Source organism: Tripterygium wilfordii, chromosome 4 (genome assembly GCF_013401445.1).
Source record: "Tripterygium wilfordii isolate XIE 37 chromosome 4, ASM1340144v1, whole genome shotgun sequence".
NCBI classification, from domain to species: Eukaryota; Viridiplantae; Streptophyta; class Magnoliopsida; order Celastrales; family Celastraceae; genus Tripterygium; species Tripterygium wilfordii.
In genome coordinates this window covers 3,616,466-3,635,427 of record NC_052235.1, presented here as the reverse complement: position 1 = coordinate 3,635,427, position 18,962 = coordinate 3,616,466, and the positions used below count along the sequence as shown (strand labels likewise).

The following is an 18,962-nucleotide window of genomic DNA, read 5'->3' as shown; positions in this document are numbered from 1 at the left end:
AAGTCGTGATCGTAGACCTATGGGAGAAGAGAAAAACATATTTCGGTGAGGGGGCTGCATGCGGAGGCATTTGAGAGCTTCAACCTCTGTGTTCTATAAGAGGTAGAGTATTTTCGTTTAGAGTTCACGTATATATGTGTTTTTTATTTAAGTGATTTATGTTTCATTTTTTATTTTTTGAGAGTCATGTCATATTTTACACGTAATTTACATTTTTAGCCAAATCAAAGTAATGTCACATATTACAGTCCTAGCATAGAAAGAAAATTGTGTATTTGACTAAATCTGCAGCCAACATCTCACATCAGAACAAGAATCAAATGGATGGTACATTTCATGGTAACAATATCATGTAGACACGATTGTATTTACTACATCTATGGTTTTACACATCTATCTATTCCAGGTTCTGAAGTAAGTTCCGAAGTTTGGATGATTGTTTATCCCATTTTTGTTATCATCTTCCCCGAGGAGCCGCAGGCCATAACATCAGATTCCTATGCTAGAAATGTAAGGTAACTGGTAATGTAATGTATGGCGGTGCAGTCAGGCCAGGATCCTCCTGAGCATAGGGTTTTCCTTCTATCTGCAAGTGTCTGACCACCATGCGCACATAAGATGGAAGGGGCATACCCAAAAGCATTGGACTACTTTCCACTGTCTCACACAGGTTCATCCATTTGTTGCCACTTCAACACAATTGGTGCCACCAACATCCATACTGCAACAATATAATGATCTTCTGTGATGATGTAAATAGCAACTATAACATCAAACCAACAGAAATCTCAAAAAGTTTATTTGTTTCTTGAGCTATTATTATCTTATCAGTGGTAGACGTGCAGTCCAAAGTAACCAATTCATAACAGTAAAGAAAATTTGTGTTAATTTGGTGTTCGACAATTACTTACAGTAAACACAGACTGCCAACCATTCATTCACTATTCTGACCCAGACACTGGTCCAACCAACATCAATTGTCCACCTGCGAGATAACAAGGCTGTGTCATATATATTACGGTTTTGCCTCTAGTAAACTGGCTGATCACGATCTCATAAAGAAAGAAACTGATATGTACTCTTAGCATTTAGTGATCTCAGTTACATGTGTGTGTATCATTTTTCTTTACTCAGTATCCATATTAGATATTTCTATTTAAAACTTCAAAATGAGTCGCACTCTCCGTTTCCCAAAACCGGATAATCCGGAAAATGATTCTTAACCCCCCTAAAATGCAACTATCAGTATCAATATTAGATGTTTCTATTAAAAATCGTCGAAATGAACAACACACTCCGTTTCCCAAAAACGGATATCTGGAAAATGATTCATAAAGCAACAAGAAACAGTTCATTTGCGAATAAGAAGACATACCTTTTAATGGTATGATGAGTATTCCAGCCAATTAAAAGCATTGCAAAGTACATTGCACCAGTAGCAAAAACAAAATGGAAGAAACCATAACCATATGGAATATCATCTTCCGCCTGTGTATCCTCCTTCTTCAACTGCAGAGCTGTTGTCAGACACTTTTTTTATCGATATAGAAACAACCAATCAAAATCGTTTTATGAATTAAGGAACAAACCTGGAAGCATTGGGAGTCAATGCCAGTAGAAAATGTTGCAATAACCATTGCAAGAACCGCAACAACAAAGCTCTGCAAACGCAAAAACAAAGATTGTCATACAGAAGGAAAGTGTGGCTTGAAAACGCAACAATATCATCACCAAGCTCTTATCTTAAACAATCTGTGTCTGCTATCTGAAAATGTGAAAAAAAAAAAAGCAATAAAAACTAAAGGTTTTCAGCACAAGATTGGATCTAAAATATTGTGTTTGTGGACAACTATGAATAATTGCCTGTCATAATTTTTCAATTATTCACACAGTCCATGAGACATGTCTATAGTGTTTCCAAAAATAAAAATGCTTTCCGTGGCAATTTACCGGCCCGACAGTGCTGGGGAATAATATTAGACACCAAATCAAAAGACCATTCAAAGATACATAAAAGACCCTGAGATACTAAACCTGAGATATAAATGTTTAGAGAATCGATGTTAACAAAAAAGGAAATCTTCGCAAAGCATCGATAAGTCAATGCATTTCCTTTTTCAAGAGGAAAATGCTCAAAAAACAAAGGAAAATTACAATGAGTTGACAGCTCCTAGTTTCAGGAGCATAACTTATTAAAATAAATAAATAAATAAACTCAGAAGAGATACTTGAAAGAACCAATTCTTACAATGATAGTAAGCCAGTCTGTTTTGTTTGAAGCCTCTGCCTTCCTGTTACAACTTTGGCCTCCTGGTTCACTGAAAAAACAAAAATAAAAGAACAAAAGAAAATGGTCATGCTATAGTGGAAGCTCCCTATGCACTCATGGTATTCCCTTTAACTACAGGCCAATATGGCAATATCTGACTTAAATATAAAGTATCCAAACTCAAAAGACCAGATAAATTGGCTGTCTTCCACCCACAACAAAGATAAAGAATAGGAACGGCACTGTATGTGCCAAATGAATGGGTACACTGATATAAGTCTCTGAAACATCTTGCAAGAGCTATTTGCTTTTTCTGAGATCAAAGGTTGACAAGGTTAAGAAATGTTAGGTCAACTTTGCTTCGTTTGTCTTTCAGGCTTTTCCTCAAAAAAGTCATGCGCTGAAGGAAAACATGTAGCCTAATGCCCTTAAAATGAAGCCTCCAGTTACAAAGAGTTGATTGGTGAGTCAGAAAACATTTTAGAACACAAAAATCGAAGATTGTAAGGCTGACAACTAGAAAGGACCAAGTTTACCAAAGTCATATGGTCACATGAATCATTATTAAGATTCTGCAGATAAGATTGGAAACATGCCTTCTGATGGCACACCAGCAAATGAATACAATATAAAGCCCCATGAGCCCAGGAGTCAAGAAACCAGCATTCACCTGTTCAAGGAAAAAAATAAAAACTTCAACTCAATTTAAAAAGGTATGCAAAGAAATGAAAAGGACGTGCAAATTAGACTTACTTTGGGGTGGAGGGACACGCTGGTCATGAGTTGGAGGAGTACCAGCGTCCAGGAAATGAAGAAAATGTTTTGAAGGCAAGATGGTTCTGGTGCATACCAAATGTACATCAAAATGATCCCCATTATGCATACAACATATGAAGTAGTTGCAATTAACATCACATGGATGTGGCTGCAGTCCAGATAATTTTTTTAGTTAGTACTGGTTCCCTCATATATTCATGGGTAAATGAAATCTCCATGAGTTCTAAGAATAGGCATGCCTAACAAATCATGCAATATAAGCATGCGAGCCACCAAATCAATTTCCCTCAAGGAGACAGAGAAAATATCTTTCAAGGCTTTAGAGTTTGCCTAAATGATATAAAGAGTACATTTTTTAAATGTAACCCAGCACGACATACTACTATTGATTGGAGAAAAGCATCAACACTTCAGGGCTCAGTAATCAGTGAATGATAACCATATCCAAGATTGTTTTTTTAAAAAAAAATCTAAAAGGAGCTTAAATTTATCTTATGGTCTTGCTTTGTCGATTTACCTTTCAGTTTTCTTGTTCTCTTCATTTTGTAGTAACGGTATAACTAACTTAGTCTGCACCCATATTGTGGCCTCAATGCCCTAAGCAAAATTAGGTTGCACCCTGAATTTATTGTGTCTGAAGTTGCATGCTATGCATCAAAGAATAATAGTTTTTGTTGGAAAAAGATACAAGCAGAATGATTTTCTGGTTTCTCACTCAAATTATAATTAAACAAAAAAGTAAACAACTCCCGTGGACAAGGATCAAGCAATGGACGGGATCGGGGACACACAAGATGTACGTAGACCTTACTCCCACATAATATGTGGAGAGACTGTTTTCAGGAATTAAACATGTGTCCTCTAGGTTGCACCATTCTACATGTTCGCCTGTCCAACTGAAATATCTAGCATGGAAGTCAAATTCTAATGATCCATGAAATATAATGCAAGTGTCAGAAAAAAGGAAGAGAAATTTTTATACATAGAAAAAGGAGAAAGGTATGCACCCTTGGCCTAAGAATGAGAGTTACTGAGAGAGCGTTACCATCTTTCTGCATATTTTTCAGACTGAAAACAATCATTCAACCATCTGATGAAACTGATTATACTTATAAGTTGAATTAGGAGAAAGACCCTGAAATGAATATGAGAAATGTCAAGCAAAGCACAAAACAAGTTATGCAAGGGAACCAAGAAAGAATACTAATGTTTTAATAAATGAGTAAGATCGTTTTGTCTATAACAGAAGCAAACATTACCCAGCACCAAAATGTGCAACCTCCCCTGCAAGGCAAGGAAAAGAAAGACATCAAGGAAAGATAATAACCATTCCATGATTTTGGGATCTTAGATGTGAATTATCAAGGTAATGAGCAATGCATGCATAATTATCAGCAAGTAGAATCACACTAACCATAAATCTCAATGAAGGTAGAGGGAAACAAGAAAGGAATAATTGTCAAGACAATGAACACGGTAATCTTGACAGACCACCATCCAGAATGCCATGAATCCCGGCGCTCGTTCAACTTCTTGGTACCGATGGTTGAAAGAAACATTACAATATAAAATGCCTGATATGATGTTAAGGCAAAGCGATAGGAAATCTAACAATGAGATAAAGCGGTACACTTTCTGGTGTGAATTTTCTGACTGAAATTCTGAATTCATTCTGGCATTATGAAATTCTCTCCACGAATGTAATTACCTTATCTTGCTTGTTTCCATATATATTTTCCAACTTTGAGTGTCTACCAAGAGAGATTCTCATGTTTTCTACTAGGGCTTGTTATATGTCTAAATGTAAAAAACCCGAATGCTATTATTATCTAAAAGAACAAGAGTTTCATGCTTCTGATTGAAAGGATACAAAACATCCCATGCTCACACGCAAAGCGCCATCTGCACCCCAGCAGTCACCACTAGCACATCCTTTTAGTTCTGCATACACAGGTTCACACCAACTGTACATTAGCATCAAATACTAAACACATCTGAATGAAATTTCAATGCCATTTTATAATCTTTAAGCACTGATAGATTACAAAATCCCAAGCAGAGTTAGTAGGAAGAAACTAATAAAGCAAAAAATCGTACTTTCAATTTCTCTGGAGGCACCACGTCCATAGTCTCGAACAGCCCATGCTAGCATATTTGAAACTAGAAACATCAAACCGTAAGCATATCTAGCCATCCAAGGATTGGAGCCATTGCGGAATTGGCTGAACCATGAGGAGTCCTTGAGTACTGCATGCGTCCTACTGTTGCTGGCACCACTCTCCATTCCTCACCCAAATCAGCAATACTCTTCATCACTTATGGCATCACTTGCTTCCCTTCATCTGCAAAAACTCAAGTTTGTCATATGAAAATATACACATGGTCAGTTACCTTAGCATCAAAACTATCAATGCTTCATTGCTTCGTCATATTAGTGAGTGAAGTGCCTCACCAAGAAACCTTGCTTTCAGGTCGAGTCCCCACAAACCACTATTGCGTCTTTGGCATTGCTACTCAGTAATGGCTACTTTTCCTTTTCCTTACTCGATCTATTGGCGTACCCAAAAGTGGGAGAAAAAATAAAGCTTTTCAACCAATTATTCTTTATAAGGAGAAAGACCCAAGAATTATTTGAGATTTGAATCTTATCAATGATGTATTGATGTCACATTAAAAGCAGTAAATTAAGCTCAACCAGCTAGAGCTGAAGCCGCAGACTACACGACAAGAGCTGTACGTTACTCATTTATATTCTTCCCTAACCCCAAATAGACAGAAAAAAAAATATACAGAAAATTTAGTTGAATAATAGCTTTTCCAATTCCTAAAAGGAAATATAGAAAAGATTTGAGGGAACAAACTATTCTCCAACTGTAGACCTTTCGTTAAGGTTTGCTCATATTAGTGCGTTAAACCATACCAGACCAAAAAAAAAAGGAAAAAAAAAAAGGAACCTAACAAAAAACTCTCAAACGTCACGCAAGCATTTGTGCCAAGTTATTCGTAGTGATCCTGAAAACTAAAAGGCATTCACAAATCACCAGAGTCACAAATGAAAAGGAATTTATAGGATGTAACAGAACACAATTTCTCACTGCAACGGCACTACCTTTTCATAATCTACATTCGTCTACATGACGGATATATTACACCCACTTTGATGGATCCACCAAGCACCGTTGGATCTCACCCAACTATGCAAGAATGGAATACTATTATGTTATCAAACTAGTGAGTTTTGATTTTTCGGTGCAACGTCTGTTCAGTCAGTTTTTGAAAGTAGTTTGCAGGCCCTGACATGAGACCGTGACTTTAATGAAAGATCAACAGTGAAAAGAATCCAAGTTATGCAAAAAAAAAACTGGAAAAAAAAAAAACCCGCCTCGTGAAGCGTGTAAGCTTTCACATGGAGTAAGGAATCTTTTCTTCCCTTGCAAGTCAGAGCAATCAATACCATTCCACACTCAAACAGAATTCATTTCTGTTTCGGACGATTATGCCCTCCCACAGAGAGAAGCGGCGGGGCTTGACTGGTAATTTCCATCAATTTGTTCATAGTTGCTAACAGAGGGAAGAGGAAGAGGAAGAAGAAGAAGAAGAAGACACGACGTAGAGAATTTCAATGCTTCATAAATCTGTTCAAACCAGAAAATCAAATTGAAAATAACTATACTCTATATCGCTTCAATTCACGAGTATAACCGATCGCCGATATGACTTATGAGTAAGATTCAACAATGAAGATACAATCAACGAATCAGACTCAAACTGAACAGGAGTCTAAAGAAATCAGAGGAAGAAAACGACAATGCATCAGGTGATTGAAAACGAAATGAGAATGTACCTCTCTGGAGACTGGAGCTCTCTCTCTCTCTGTGAGATCTGGATCAAGAATGTTTGCCAGACAAGTTACGATCAGTCTCTCTCCCACACAAAAACAAATCTCACTTTTCCGGTTCTTATACACAAAACGTGAAAGCAGAGAGACGGAGAGAGAGATTGCTTTTGGAGCCTTTGTATCTTCTTCGCTCTCTCTCTTTTTTCCCGCCGTAAGCTTTCTGTTTCGTTTTAAGAGACTATAGCCCAAATATTATACACAACGTGAACTCGCTATGCTTTCAAAAAAAAAAAAAAAACATGCCAGAAACGTTAATTTTTTCTTTTAGCCATGCGAGAAACGTTAATTAAATTAATATGGTTAATGAGTATTAGTATAAATTTGTGGGATTAACACCCGAATCACTAATGGGATCGATAACAATGATATGTATCACTTTAATAATCAAAATTTGAATACCCTTTCTCAGTTTTAAAATAAAAAAAGAAAAAACTTGATGGGATGATTGTTGATGAGAATGTGGATTATTATGGTTGATGATCTCACTTTTAGGTGTTGCTTTGGTGGGATACAAGGTGTGGTGTGATGTTTTCACTCAAAATTTTGATTACACGCTGAAAGAACAATATTTTTTTTTCTCTTTTCTTTTACTTTCTTTCCTGTTAATGATAAAGGATGATTTTATATGTTTAATTGTCCATGGGGTTGGGCGTGATCATACAAATACTCATCCACTATGAAATATTCGATTTGAGTTATATTTCGTTTTCTCAACTACCACTATCTAGTAGAGAGATTACTTAGTAGGGGTGTCTCTTTTTCAAAATATCTTTATAAATATCTTTTTCAAAAATATCTTTTATGAAGAGTTGAATGTGAGACTAAATTTTTTACTATCCCAACTAATTTCTACATACATACATATATATATATATAAGCCTATAATAATATTTCAAATGGAGAGAAAGTTAAAACATGTCTAGTGACAAAACTTATATCATTTGTTTTGTTGTCCTTCTTTAGAGTAGTTAGCCATGAAACTCAAAACATTGCAAGAGTGGGGCTATTTTCATGTAGGGAAAATCAATACCATTGGTCGCATATTTTTATGGCAACCCATGTTGGCCTCCACCATGAGCAATCATTTGCGCATTCCTCTTTAATAATGTTTTGATAATAATTTTGCTCAACTCTACTTGGATAAATTTAATTTGTTAAAAACGAAAATCCTGACTCTTAAGCAACTGCTTTATTCTATTCCTTTATAATACAATTTAATTTCAATTCAACCACACTCAATCATGAGAATATGAATATAATTATATGCTAAACATCATTACAAACCAAAAAAAAGAGATTGCTTTCTGCGTATAGATTTTTAGTATTATTCTTATTATTGTCAATATTATTATCTTTAATTATTATAGTGTCTCCTCTAAACAACTGTACCCTATAAAATATATTTAAAAACCTAGATTATAATAATATCATATAAATTTGTCGTTTAAACATTCAATATGAGTTTAAACTCCGGTAGTAAAACTTGTACGAACGAAAATTTCACAATAATATGTTACATTCTTTTCGGTGAATAATAGTACATATTACATGTTAATTGTAATTATAAAGAAGATTAAAAAAGTGTTAGTGTTAGTCAAAGAGCGTCATTATAGGAGCCCTTGTGCTCTTAAATCTAATGTTAATCAAAACTTTGGTGGCGAAAAGTCAAATAATCAAATCCTAATAAAGTGAAAGAAAAAAGTGCACAAGAGTTTGTCGATAAAAGAGTAAAAAACAAATAAAGTGATTAACGAGTGCTTAATTATTTTTTTGCCCTTTTTGAATCTTAATGCAATAGAAGTTGGCTAATGTGATTCTGAGGGGCCCATGAATTATTTTAGCGAATGGAGAGGCCCGCATTTAGTTGAAAGGCCAGAGTACTTGTCTAAGCCCACTTTTATCGTCGTATAATCACATCATGGGCCTAGTTTGGGTCCAACATATATAGCCCAAAAGGTTGTACCAAAGTAAGGAGGAAATTTTATCTACACCTAACACATCATAAAACTACCATCTTTATAACATTATAAGTTTGCACCAGAAATTAATAAGTTTACACACAAAATATCAATGAAAATACCAATACACCCTTGTCTTGTATAATATTAGAAATAATATTGTTAAGTTTACACACAAACTCGCCTTATCCTCCCTATCGATTTTATCAATCTCGGGCAACAGCTCCTACCGTTTATGAAGTTTGATATGCAAAACCCAACCGCACAACCCATCTGACCAAATCACTCAACTATATCCTTAAAAGGTATATCCTTAAGCCGCACAACCCCAAGACCCATGTAAGCAATTCCTCACCACAAAAGCCTCCAGGAGTAATGCGACATGAGTTGAAGAATCCAGTTCGTCCACCGTTGGCGATGTACCAATCAAGGTATCCGCGGATTATGGAGAGCATCTCATTAACAGGATCACCTTCACGCACTAGAACTGTGCCTTCAGTGCATAAGGCAAGTTTAAGCCTTTCACATATTGCATCCAGCAGCATCCTTTCATATATTTGATCAAACAACAGAACCATTTACAATGGAAGTTTTCAATCGTCAAGCATCATGTGAATAATTGACAACCTTATTTTTATTTTTTTTTTATCTTGAGCAGCGTGAAAACTATTTTTTTGTTTGGGGAATTCTTGTGTAAACTTAGTAGTCTCTAATTAAATATGTAAGAATTATTTATTTTAAAATTATAATTTAAGGGTTAATATGTCATTGTATACCATGATATTTATGTAAACTAAAAAAATTAAAAAGTGATGTAAAGATAGTGTTTTTGTGTGTGTAGATAAAATTTCTCAAAATAATGAAAGTTTTGTTGAAATAGAGGGGAGCAACGGCCTAGCAAAAATAATGAGCATTTGCTAGGTGTGATTTTGCCAGGCATGGATCAAGACGTGGGCAGAACGATGTCATTTTGTTTGCCTTATTTTGTTGGATCAAACATTGGGGGCACGTGTATGCACACGGATATTCCCCGATCACATCTCCCCAAAGATACATGATTTATCAAAAAAATTTACATCAACAACAATCTAAATCTAAGAGAGGTTGGTTTGTGAATAGTTTGATAGACTAAGAAGAGTGCATGTTGTTTGTTGTGTTACAGAATAAGAAATAAAATTACAAAATGAATCAGTTAGCTTTGGGCTTTGGCCGTTCGTTCCTTAACTAACAATCAAATTCCAAATAAAGTTTCAGTTGAACAAACTTAACGGATTTTCCACATGGCGTGTGAGTATGAGTTTCTATGCATGTGAGACTAGTCGTCTTGGGTGTATATGATAGAAAGAAATAATGGGGCATCCCATCGATGGATGGTTGAAGATGATAAGGCCATTCAATTCATTAATATATATTTGACCTAATCACAGCCTCTCTCCACCGACCCTCCCAATTAAATGCTTGGTAGTCATGTCCCATTTTGAGGTTATAAAAATTGAAACTTCAATGAAAAGAAAAGAAAAGAGAAGAAAAGAAAGATTGTATTAATGAGATGATGTGGAAAAATCCCTAAAAGCCCCATGTGAGTTATCATTTAAGTGGGATCTTTCAGTTTGCCTCACTGTCTTTTTGGTGGGATTTATCATATTTATTTTGCTCCTTATCATACCTTTAATATGCTACTTTAATAGAAAATGACAAGTGGAAGAAGCTATGTTGAGTTTTCTTTTTTCAAATAATAATAAAAAAAGTAGTGGGTGGTGCATATTATAATTGCATTATCATAATGAAGGCTCCAAAACAGTTATTCGATTCTCTGAGGGTTTTAGGGTTCTTAAGACAAGTAATTATCCCTTGCGCGTTGGACAGACAGGACTGCACCCGTCCATGCCTTCTGTTCAACCTAATAATTTGATTCTCGCTGCTTGCTACCTTCATTTAGACGGCAACATTGATTTCTATAAATTTTCATTCAATGCATACACATAGAAAGCATATATGTAAATCATACAAAATTTTCTTCCAATGAAGGGGTTTTGGACAAATGTGTGACCTTTCACATGTTATTAGAATATAAACAACATTGTCCAATCTGAGTTGTCTGATTCCCGTGGATACATCGAGCATGCACAACGAAATTATTACGAGATGTGGTTCATCTCTTCCAAGAAAACACATTGTAGATGATAAGGAACTTAATTTATCTGTATATGTTAACACATGTGGCAAACAAAACAAGATGCTTGGTTGTTAGCTCCAACTAGGAGCCATAGAAGAGAATTTGTTAGAAATGGAAAACTAACTATGGAGAAAAATCTCACTCCAACTATGCTATGCTATGCATTATTGCCTTTTCATTGCCCAACAAGCCAACTGAATCTGATCCCAGAAAGGGACTTGTCAATCAAAATCGTAGGACCATTTAAAAGGGTTATCACTTGCTCTGTAAATAGAAAATGTTCGGCAGTGATAGTGGAAGTCAGGGACTCAGATTGCAAGAACAATTGAATACTGGTTGGCAGTGGGTCATGCCTGGGTTTAGTTTCTTCTCGAACAGTAACATAAGACTCGTACTGAACACCCGCCTGTAAATTATACAGGCCTCCATGGCAATTACATACTTGGGTTCAGAACTAGCATTCTGGTTGAGATTAGAACTTGCACGGGAAAAAAAAATCTATGGATGGAATCAAAAAAGCAGTCTCTACAGATAAATGTAGCCCTTTTCTCATCTGCTAACTCTGCTGTGAGCAAAAAGGCTCCGTTAGGGTTTTGTGGCACGAGTTATAACACAATCTCACAACAAAGAGAGAGAAGAGAAAGGCACAAACAACATTGCAAAGAAGAAGCAATCCACCATGAATTCTGAAAATCAATACAAGTGAAAGAAATGTTCATGATTATACTATAAAATTGGAAAGCAAAAAATAAACAAAAGTATGATATAAAAGAAGAGATAATAACAATAAACCCCACGAAACCAGCAGAAGCAGCTGCTGTTACATCATTTTATAAGCCATGGATTTATGGTCTCTATACATACATTGTCTCTGCAACCTACGACTCTTTCCCTGCCATTTTTATTTCACGACTCAAATATTCATAACAATTCGAATAAATAAGGAGAGACTTTATCCTCTTACCTCCCCATCTCTGTCTTCCACTTCTTCTTATTCCACTCTCATCAACAACAATCAAATTTCCAAGAAATTCCAATGAGAGAACAATGCCCGTGGTGAATTCTAAAAATGCAGACCTTCCTCTGTTCCAGTTTTCCAACTCTTCACTCCACGAGAGATGAGAATTGCCCAAAGAGAAAGTAAGAGATAAGGACACTGTAATTGCTGAGTAAAAATGTAAAATTTTTCTGTTTTTGAGGTTCGAGGAGGAAAATTCTCTAAAGAATCAATAGAATGGTGGTGGTGGAGGCGACGCATATGAAATCACAGGAATGGGTGGCAATGGCCCCTCGTACGCTGGGGCTGGAGGCGGCGGGCTTCCATAAACAATTGGCGGTGGTGGCGAGGGAGCAGGTGGTGGTGGTGGAGATGGCAATGGAGGGGGTGGGGAATGGTAGTGAACAGGAGGTGGTGGGGAGTGATAATGAACTGGTGGTGGGGGTGATGGTGATGGTGGAGGAGGGGATGAATACGTTACAGGTGGTGGTGGTGGTGGAGGTGAGGGTGATGGTGGGGGCTTATAAGGAGTCGATGGCGGTGGTGATGGCGATGGAGGAGGTGGTGAATATTCTACACATGGTGGAGGTGGAGGAGGGGGCTCTATACAAGGAGGCGGGGATGGTGGAGGTGGGGGATGGACTGGAGGTGGAGAGTGGACAGGAGGCGGTGGTGGGGGCGATAGATGGGGATAAATAGGAGGGGGAGGAGAGTGTGGAGGAGGTGGTGGAGAATGTGGCGGTGAAGGGGGTGGCGGTGAGCTATAATGGTATGGAATTGGCGGCGGTGGCGAGAAAACTGGAGTTGGAGGCGGAGGTGGTGGAAAATTTGGAGGGGGCGGCGGTGGGGAGTGTACGCAATAAGGTATAGGCGATGGAGATGGTGATGGAGGGGATTGAGGTGGTGCAGGTGGAGAGTAAACTGGTGGGGGAGGGGATGGAGGTGGTGGTGGTTGAGTGTAGAGTGGTGGGGGTGGAGGAGGTGGAGGAGGTGGAGAGTAGACTGGTGGGGGTGGTGATGGTGGAGGTGGAGAGTAAATTGGTGGAGGTGGGGGAGGAGAATAAACAGGCGGCGGGGGTGAAGGAGGTGGTGGAGATGGTTTAGGAACAGGGGATGGTGGTGGTGGGGGTGAGGAAACTGGTGGTGGCGGTGAAAGCACTGGAGGAGGAGGGGGAGGCGATGATACTGGCACGGGTGGAGAGGGCACCACAACAGGCGGTGAAGGCACTGGCATTGGCGGTGAGGGAGGTGGAGGTGGAGGTAAAGAAGGCACAAAAGGGGCGCATCTAAACGAGCTGCAATCAACACGCTTGGACAAGAACGCCCTGCATTGCCCAGCCGACCTCTGCTTCGGCCTAGCCGGCAGACAATTCCTCCTATCATCAAAGTCCGGCAAGCTCAAGCAGACCGGCGGCTCTCCGGTGAAGAAATTATAACTATAAGTGAAGTTCTGCAGATTAGGCAACTGACAAATATTCGCCGGAATACTCCCTGAAAGCATATTGTGAGCCACATTTAGCTGTTCAAGGCTAACCATACCACCAATAGTGTTCGGCAGCGGGCCCATTAACTCATTAAAGCTTACATCAAACACAGTCAAGTTCTTCAGCATACCTATCTCAGGAGGCAAACACGATCTGAACCCATTATTCATCATAATTATCTCATTCAGATTCGACATGTTCCCCAAACTTGACGGTACGCAGCCATGGAACTTGTTGTTCGCCAGCACAATCACCGAAACAGGGGAGTTACCAAAATTGGTCGGCAGATCGAATACGAAACGGTTGTGGTTGATGAAGATTGCATCCAAATCCTTGTCGAAAAGCTGTGGCGGGACAGTGCCTTCAAATTCGTTGAATCTCAGATCTAAGAACTTCAGAGTGGGCAGCGAAAGAACCACCTTGGGGAACTTGCCAGCAAATCTGTTGTTGCTAAGATCTAGCTCGAACAGTAGCTTCAACTTGTCGAACTTCTGCGGCACGGTACCGCAGAACCTGTTGGAATTGATGTGGAACAATGCGAGATCGACGAGCATCCCAAGCTCCTCAGGCAAGTACCCTGCAATATCACCATGGTTGAGATCAATGCCGGCGACGGTTCGGATCTTGGGGTTGTCAAGTGCAGGAGCACAAAACACGCCGGTGTAGTTGCAGACTTTATCCCCGACCCAATTCGCAGTGAGATTAAATGGATCGGAGAGAATGGCTTGCTTCCAAGCTTGTAAGGCATAGTACGCATTTTTAATTCTATCATTTTCAAAGACCAGAGATGGGTCTACCGTGACCTTCTCTCCTCGGTCACCAAACTCGTCCCTGTAGTAAAGCAATTGGCGGTGCCTGATGTACTGAGCCTCAGCATCCGTGAGACCCCCATGGCTGGTAATGGAGATGTGTTGCTCAGCAGAGCAAACACAAACTAACCCAACAAAGAAGAAGACAATGAGAACTGCGAGAGTAGAGACTGAGTGGAAGTGGGTCTTCTTCATCTCACATGAGACATCTGAATTACCAAATGCGACTTTTGTGTTTTGAGTTTCTTTCAATCTCTCTTCTCCGTTCTCTTCCACAAATGCGTCTGCAGAGATCTGAGAGAGATGGCCAATGTAGAAGGAGAAGAATATGAGAGAAGGAGAGAAGGAAAGTATGGGGTTTTGGGGTTTGAAGAGAGAGAAGGGGTTTTTTCTAGGGATTTTGGAGATGACTGAGAGAGAAATAATACATCAAAAGACAGCTAAATCACAGCTCAAAACCCACCAGACTCTCTCTCTCTTTGTTGCCTTTTCTTTTCTTTCTTTTTTTTTTTAAATATTTTTTGGGTCTTCTTGTATAATTATATACATTGTGTGAATGTCAATTCCTCAAAAGAAGATGACTTTATTCTTTTTTTTTAAAGAATTCCATATTCACATTGTTGCACAACATATACTCTGTAAATAATGACAGATAATAAAACAATAACATATCCTCTGTAAACAATTACAAATAATAGAAGAAGCAAACGAAAAATTAAAGAGAATAGAATAACATAAGATTTATGTGGTTCGACAATTTATTCACGTCTATAGGGTCTATGACTGTTTTCAATATAGGAATTCTAATAATACATTCCACTATGATTTTAACCCCTTATATACCAATTATCCAGGCACCTAAAATATTAGAACTATAACCCACATACAAAAAATAACCAACTTACTTCAGTATTAAACAACAAAATGGGACCGTTAATTAATATAAACGATAATCATCAACGCTAATGATGATTGGTTTGTTTTGTTTGTTTGTTTGAACTCGAGAGAGAGAGAGCGAGAGGGAGACGGTGGTGTGGAGCTCCGGTTGGAGTTGACCAGAAAAGGACAATAGTGAGAGGCCAGTAGCCTGTAAAATTGGTTGTTATCACGAGACATTTGTGTTAAGAAAAAAGAAAAAGAAAGGGAAAATGAGTGGTGTAGAATGTAGCTGTGGAGAGAGAGACAAGTGGAAGCAGTGGACAGTGGATTTAATCGAGTTTTTAAGTGGTGGGTGGGGTGGGGTGGGGTGGGGTGGGGTGGGGGTGGAAGGTGGGTTTCTGTTCGTCAATTTTTGCAATAAATGGAAGTTCCAGTAACGTTTTAATAGAATGAGGTAAGTGTGTGTGTTGCCCATTCTTGTGGTTTTCCAATTCTCTTATTGGAGATGGAGCATTGTGTGTTGGGTGTTCTGGATTGTCAAAGTATTTAAACTTCTTGGGTAGCTCCCATGTGAATGCTTTTATATTGGGCCACGCCAGTTTTAACTTTCTCATCGATCCACAATATTAACTTATTAATCGATCATCATTTTTGTTTTTTTTTCTTATATATATATAAGAATTTGCTGCAACTATTATTTATGGCATCTACTAAAAAAATTAATAAATTTCTGTAAATAATGCATGCTAGACAAACAAGGATAAATAAATTCCCTAAGACTCTGTTTAGTCGAGTATTTGAAAAATAACATATATATATAAATAAATAATTGTATATGTGCTATCTAAAATACTGTGATAATGGGACAGTAGCATTAGCTTTTGACTTTTTCTATGAAATTTTGTTCACCACTTTTTTCTTCACATGCCTATATATGTGGTTGGACCAATCTAGTTTTTCCAATAATTCAAACTGCACTCAAAGCTAGAACATTTCTCTTGATTTTCAAGTTGTAGATGCCAACAAAATAACTGTGATTTTAATTTTCTTTATTTTGACGAGTTGAAGGATAGGACGTGCAAATTTGTACAATAAAGACAGAATTAATATAATGAAGGGAAGGAATCGAAGAGGAGGTCACAAATTGAAACGGAAGTGCGACCATGGGTGTTTGATTGATGTATCCATGCATGTTATGTGTCCATTAATCTATAACCATCCATGCTGATTGATGAGTTTAGAGATTTTTGACCACCGTAGAGTGAAGTGGGGTCCAACCAAGTAAATGTGTTCTTTTGTGGGCCCACGCGTCATGTCTTCACGGCTGGATCTTCGGCTTTGAGAAGGAGGACCCCACCATCTTATGGTGCACCGCGTCCTTAATTATACACGCCAACGCATACATAATCGCATGGCAGCCTTAGCCTATGAGAGACAAAGAGTTTTATTTTAGGATTTTCGGTTGGACCTAAACTTAAAGGCTGTGTTGGGTTTGGATTATATGATGTTACGCGTTATCAATGGGTGGTCTTCTTTTTCTTAGTCAATTTTAATTAAAAAGAAAAAAAGAAAAAAGAAAAGGAGAGAGACAGAGACGGCAAGTCGAGGTGTCATTTGATGCTTACGTATAAACTACGACATTACACACAAAAAAAAGTTGAGGTTATGATTTTATTTTTTTTTATAAGCAAAGTTGAGCTTATGATTATGATGAAAAATGTATTCATTCCCTATACATGTAGGTTAGATTTGGTTGCCTCAGGGAATGGTAATGTTAATTGATCTGGGAATGTCTTCACGGCTGGATCTTCGTCCTTTGAGAAGGGGGACCCCACCGTCTTATGGTGCACCGCGTCCTTAAGAGCACTTGTAATGATTGTATTAGGTTTTGTGTTTTGTTAATGTGGTTGTATTGGGATATGTGTTTTATTGATGTAGTTGTATTGGAAGATTATGTTTTGGTGTAGTTTTATTGTGGACAATATGGAGAGAATGAGAATTTGTTGGGCTCCATGTTGGGTGGGAAGGAAAAATGTATATGAATTTGTGTTTTGTTGATGTGACTATATTGGGATATATGTTTTATTGATGTGGTTGTATTGAGAGACGTGTTTGGCTTGACTTTGTATGTAACAGAGGTGGGTTCCAATAGTGATTTTTGTTAGCCCAACAAAATGGGACCATTCCAATTGCTCACTTGCAATGGTGGCCAACAAAGATGTTGTTTTTTGCTGATGTGGTTGTATTGTGAAACGTGTTTTGCTTATGTGGTTGTATTAGGAGTAGTGTTTTGCTGACGTGGATGTATTGATATTTTGTGTTTTGATGTGGTTTTGTTGTGGATAATATGGAGGAATGAAATGTTGTTGGCCTTCATGTTGGGTAGGAAGAGAAAGTGTATAGTAATTTTTGTTTTGCTGATGTGGCTATATTGGAATATGTGTTTTGCTGATGTGACTGTATTAAAAAACGTGATTGACTTGACTTTTTATGTAATAAAGGTGTTTGCCAGCAAATCCTAAGCCATTGCAGTTGCCCTTTATACACGCCAACGCGTACATAATCGCATGGTTGCCGTAGCCTAAGCCTATGAGAGAGAGACTTTTGTTTTAGGATATTTTATCGTTGGACCTAAACTTAAAGGCTGTGTTGGGGTTTGGATTTGTGATGTTACGCGTAATCAATGGGTGGTCTTCTTTTTCTTAGTCAATTTTAATTTAAAAAAGAAAAAGAAAAAGAGGAGAGAGACAGAGAGGGCAAGTCGAGCTGTTATTTGATGCTTACGTATCAACTACGACGTCGCACAAAAAAAGTTGAGCTTATGAATTTTTTTTATAAGCAAATTTGAGCTTATGATTATGATGAAATGGGAATGAGAATGACCCTTAATGAGGGTCTTGTTAAGCAGAGTTTTGAGAGCATATTTGACTCAATATGCTATGTGTGATAAACATTTTCTTTCTTGATTTTTTTGAACTTAATTAAAATACATATTTCGATAGAGTTTTTTCAGACTTCAAAGCACGTTTATGTATACGACGATAGGTTTGGTTGCATAATAAATGGTGATAGTAACGATAGATTCTCTTGTTTGGTATATAAAATATTTGTTAGACTAGAATGGAAAAATGGAAAGAAAAAAAAAAACTGCTTGGAATCAAATGTCATCAACTTTGGGAGGCAATTTTTTTTTTTTTTTTTGAGAAGAAAATTCATTAAATCAACCCACAGGTACATCACAGTGGCGCTCCTTGTCAACCAAGGAAACAGCCTCATGAGGACAACCATTCCTCCAAATTGTTTTCCTACTACCAGTCTTAGCTAAACGAGCTAACAAATGAGCTACAGAGTTACATTCTCGTGGTACATGCTGACATTGTGTAATCCCCAACCGATCTAAGAGAGACTTCGCCTCTAGAGCAAAATGACCAAGCCTAGAGTCTAGGTAATCATCCGCCATTAGAATCTCCACCACATTAGTTGAATCAATCTCCAAACAAAAGCCACGATGACCCTCATTCAACAGACATCTAAGAGAGCAAGTGACTGCTAACAGTTCAGCGAACGTCGGATCAACTCTCCCATGCATTCTCTCAGACAAGCACAAAATGGGGTCCCCACAATGGTTTCTAAGGACTGCTCCTGCACCAACCTCATCCGAACCCATAAAAATAGCCCCATCTACATTCAACTTATACTTCTCATATTCAGGGGC

General features: G+C 38.0%; 3 protein-coding genes across 6 annotated transcripts; all 3 read right to left on the bottom strand.

Moving 5' to 3' along the window:
• Window positions 1-251: 251 nt before the first annotated feature.
• On the bottom strand, window positions 252-7,117 carry LOC119996106 (probable serine incorporator). 4 transcript variants are annotated; one of them, XM_038842628.1, is made up of 14 exons: window positions 6,891-7,117; window positions 5,499-5,595; window positions 5,144-5,388; window positions 4,917-4,987; window positions 4,461-4,620; window positions 4,306-4,330; window positions 4,092-4,181; window positions 3,023-3,194; window positions 2,866-2,939; window positions 2,249-2,318; window positions 1,590-1,661; window positions 1,376-1,509; window positions 912-985; window positions 252-721 (listed from the first exon to the last, which is right to left on the bottom strand). In XM_038842628.1, the coding sequence occupies exons 3-14, from the start codon at window positions 5,328-5,330 to the stop codon at window positions 663-665; spliced, it is 1,188 nt and encodes a 395-aa protein (XP_038698556.1). In that variant the 5' UTR covers window positions 5,331-5,388; window positions 5,499-5,595; window positions 6,891-7,117; the 3' UTR covers window positions 252-662. The 4 variants fall into 4 exon arrangements, with proteins under 4 accessions (XP_038698556.1, XP_038698554.1, XP_038698555.1 ...); XM_038842626.1 differs by lacking the exon at window positions 5,499-5,595 and having other exon boundaries at window positions 6,891-7,116; XM_038842627.1 differs by lacking the exon at window positions 6,891-7,117 and having other exon boundaries at window positions 5,499-6,337.
• Window positions 6,541-9,480, bottom strand: LOC119996805 (protein CNGC15c-like). The gene is made up of 3 exons (XM_038843601.1): window positions 9,238-9,480; window positions 6,740-6,826; window positions 6,541-6,681 (listed from the first exon to the last, which is right to left on the bottom strand). The coding sequence occupies exons 1-3, from the start codon at window positions 9,478-9,480 to the stop codon at window positions 6,541-6,543; spliced, it is 471 nt and encodes a 156-aa protein (XP_038699529.1).
• Window positions 9,481-11,739: 2,259 nt separating this feature from the next.
• On the bottom strand, window positions 11,740-14,806 carry LOC119996735 (leucine-rich repeat extensin-like protein 4). Its single transcript, XM_038843478.1, has one exon. The coding sequence runs from the start codon at window positions 14,561-14,563 to the stop codon at window positions 12,305-12,307; it is 2,259 nt and encodes a 752-aa protein (XP_038699406.1). The 5' UTR covers window positions 14,564-14,806; the 3' UTR covers window positions 11,740-12,304.
• Window positions 14,807-18,962: the final 4,156 nt, after the last annotated feature.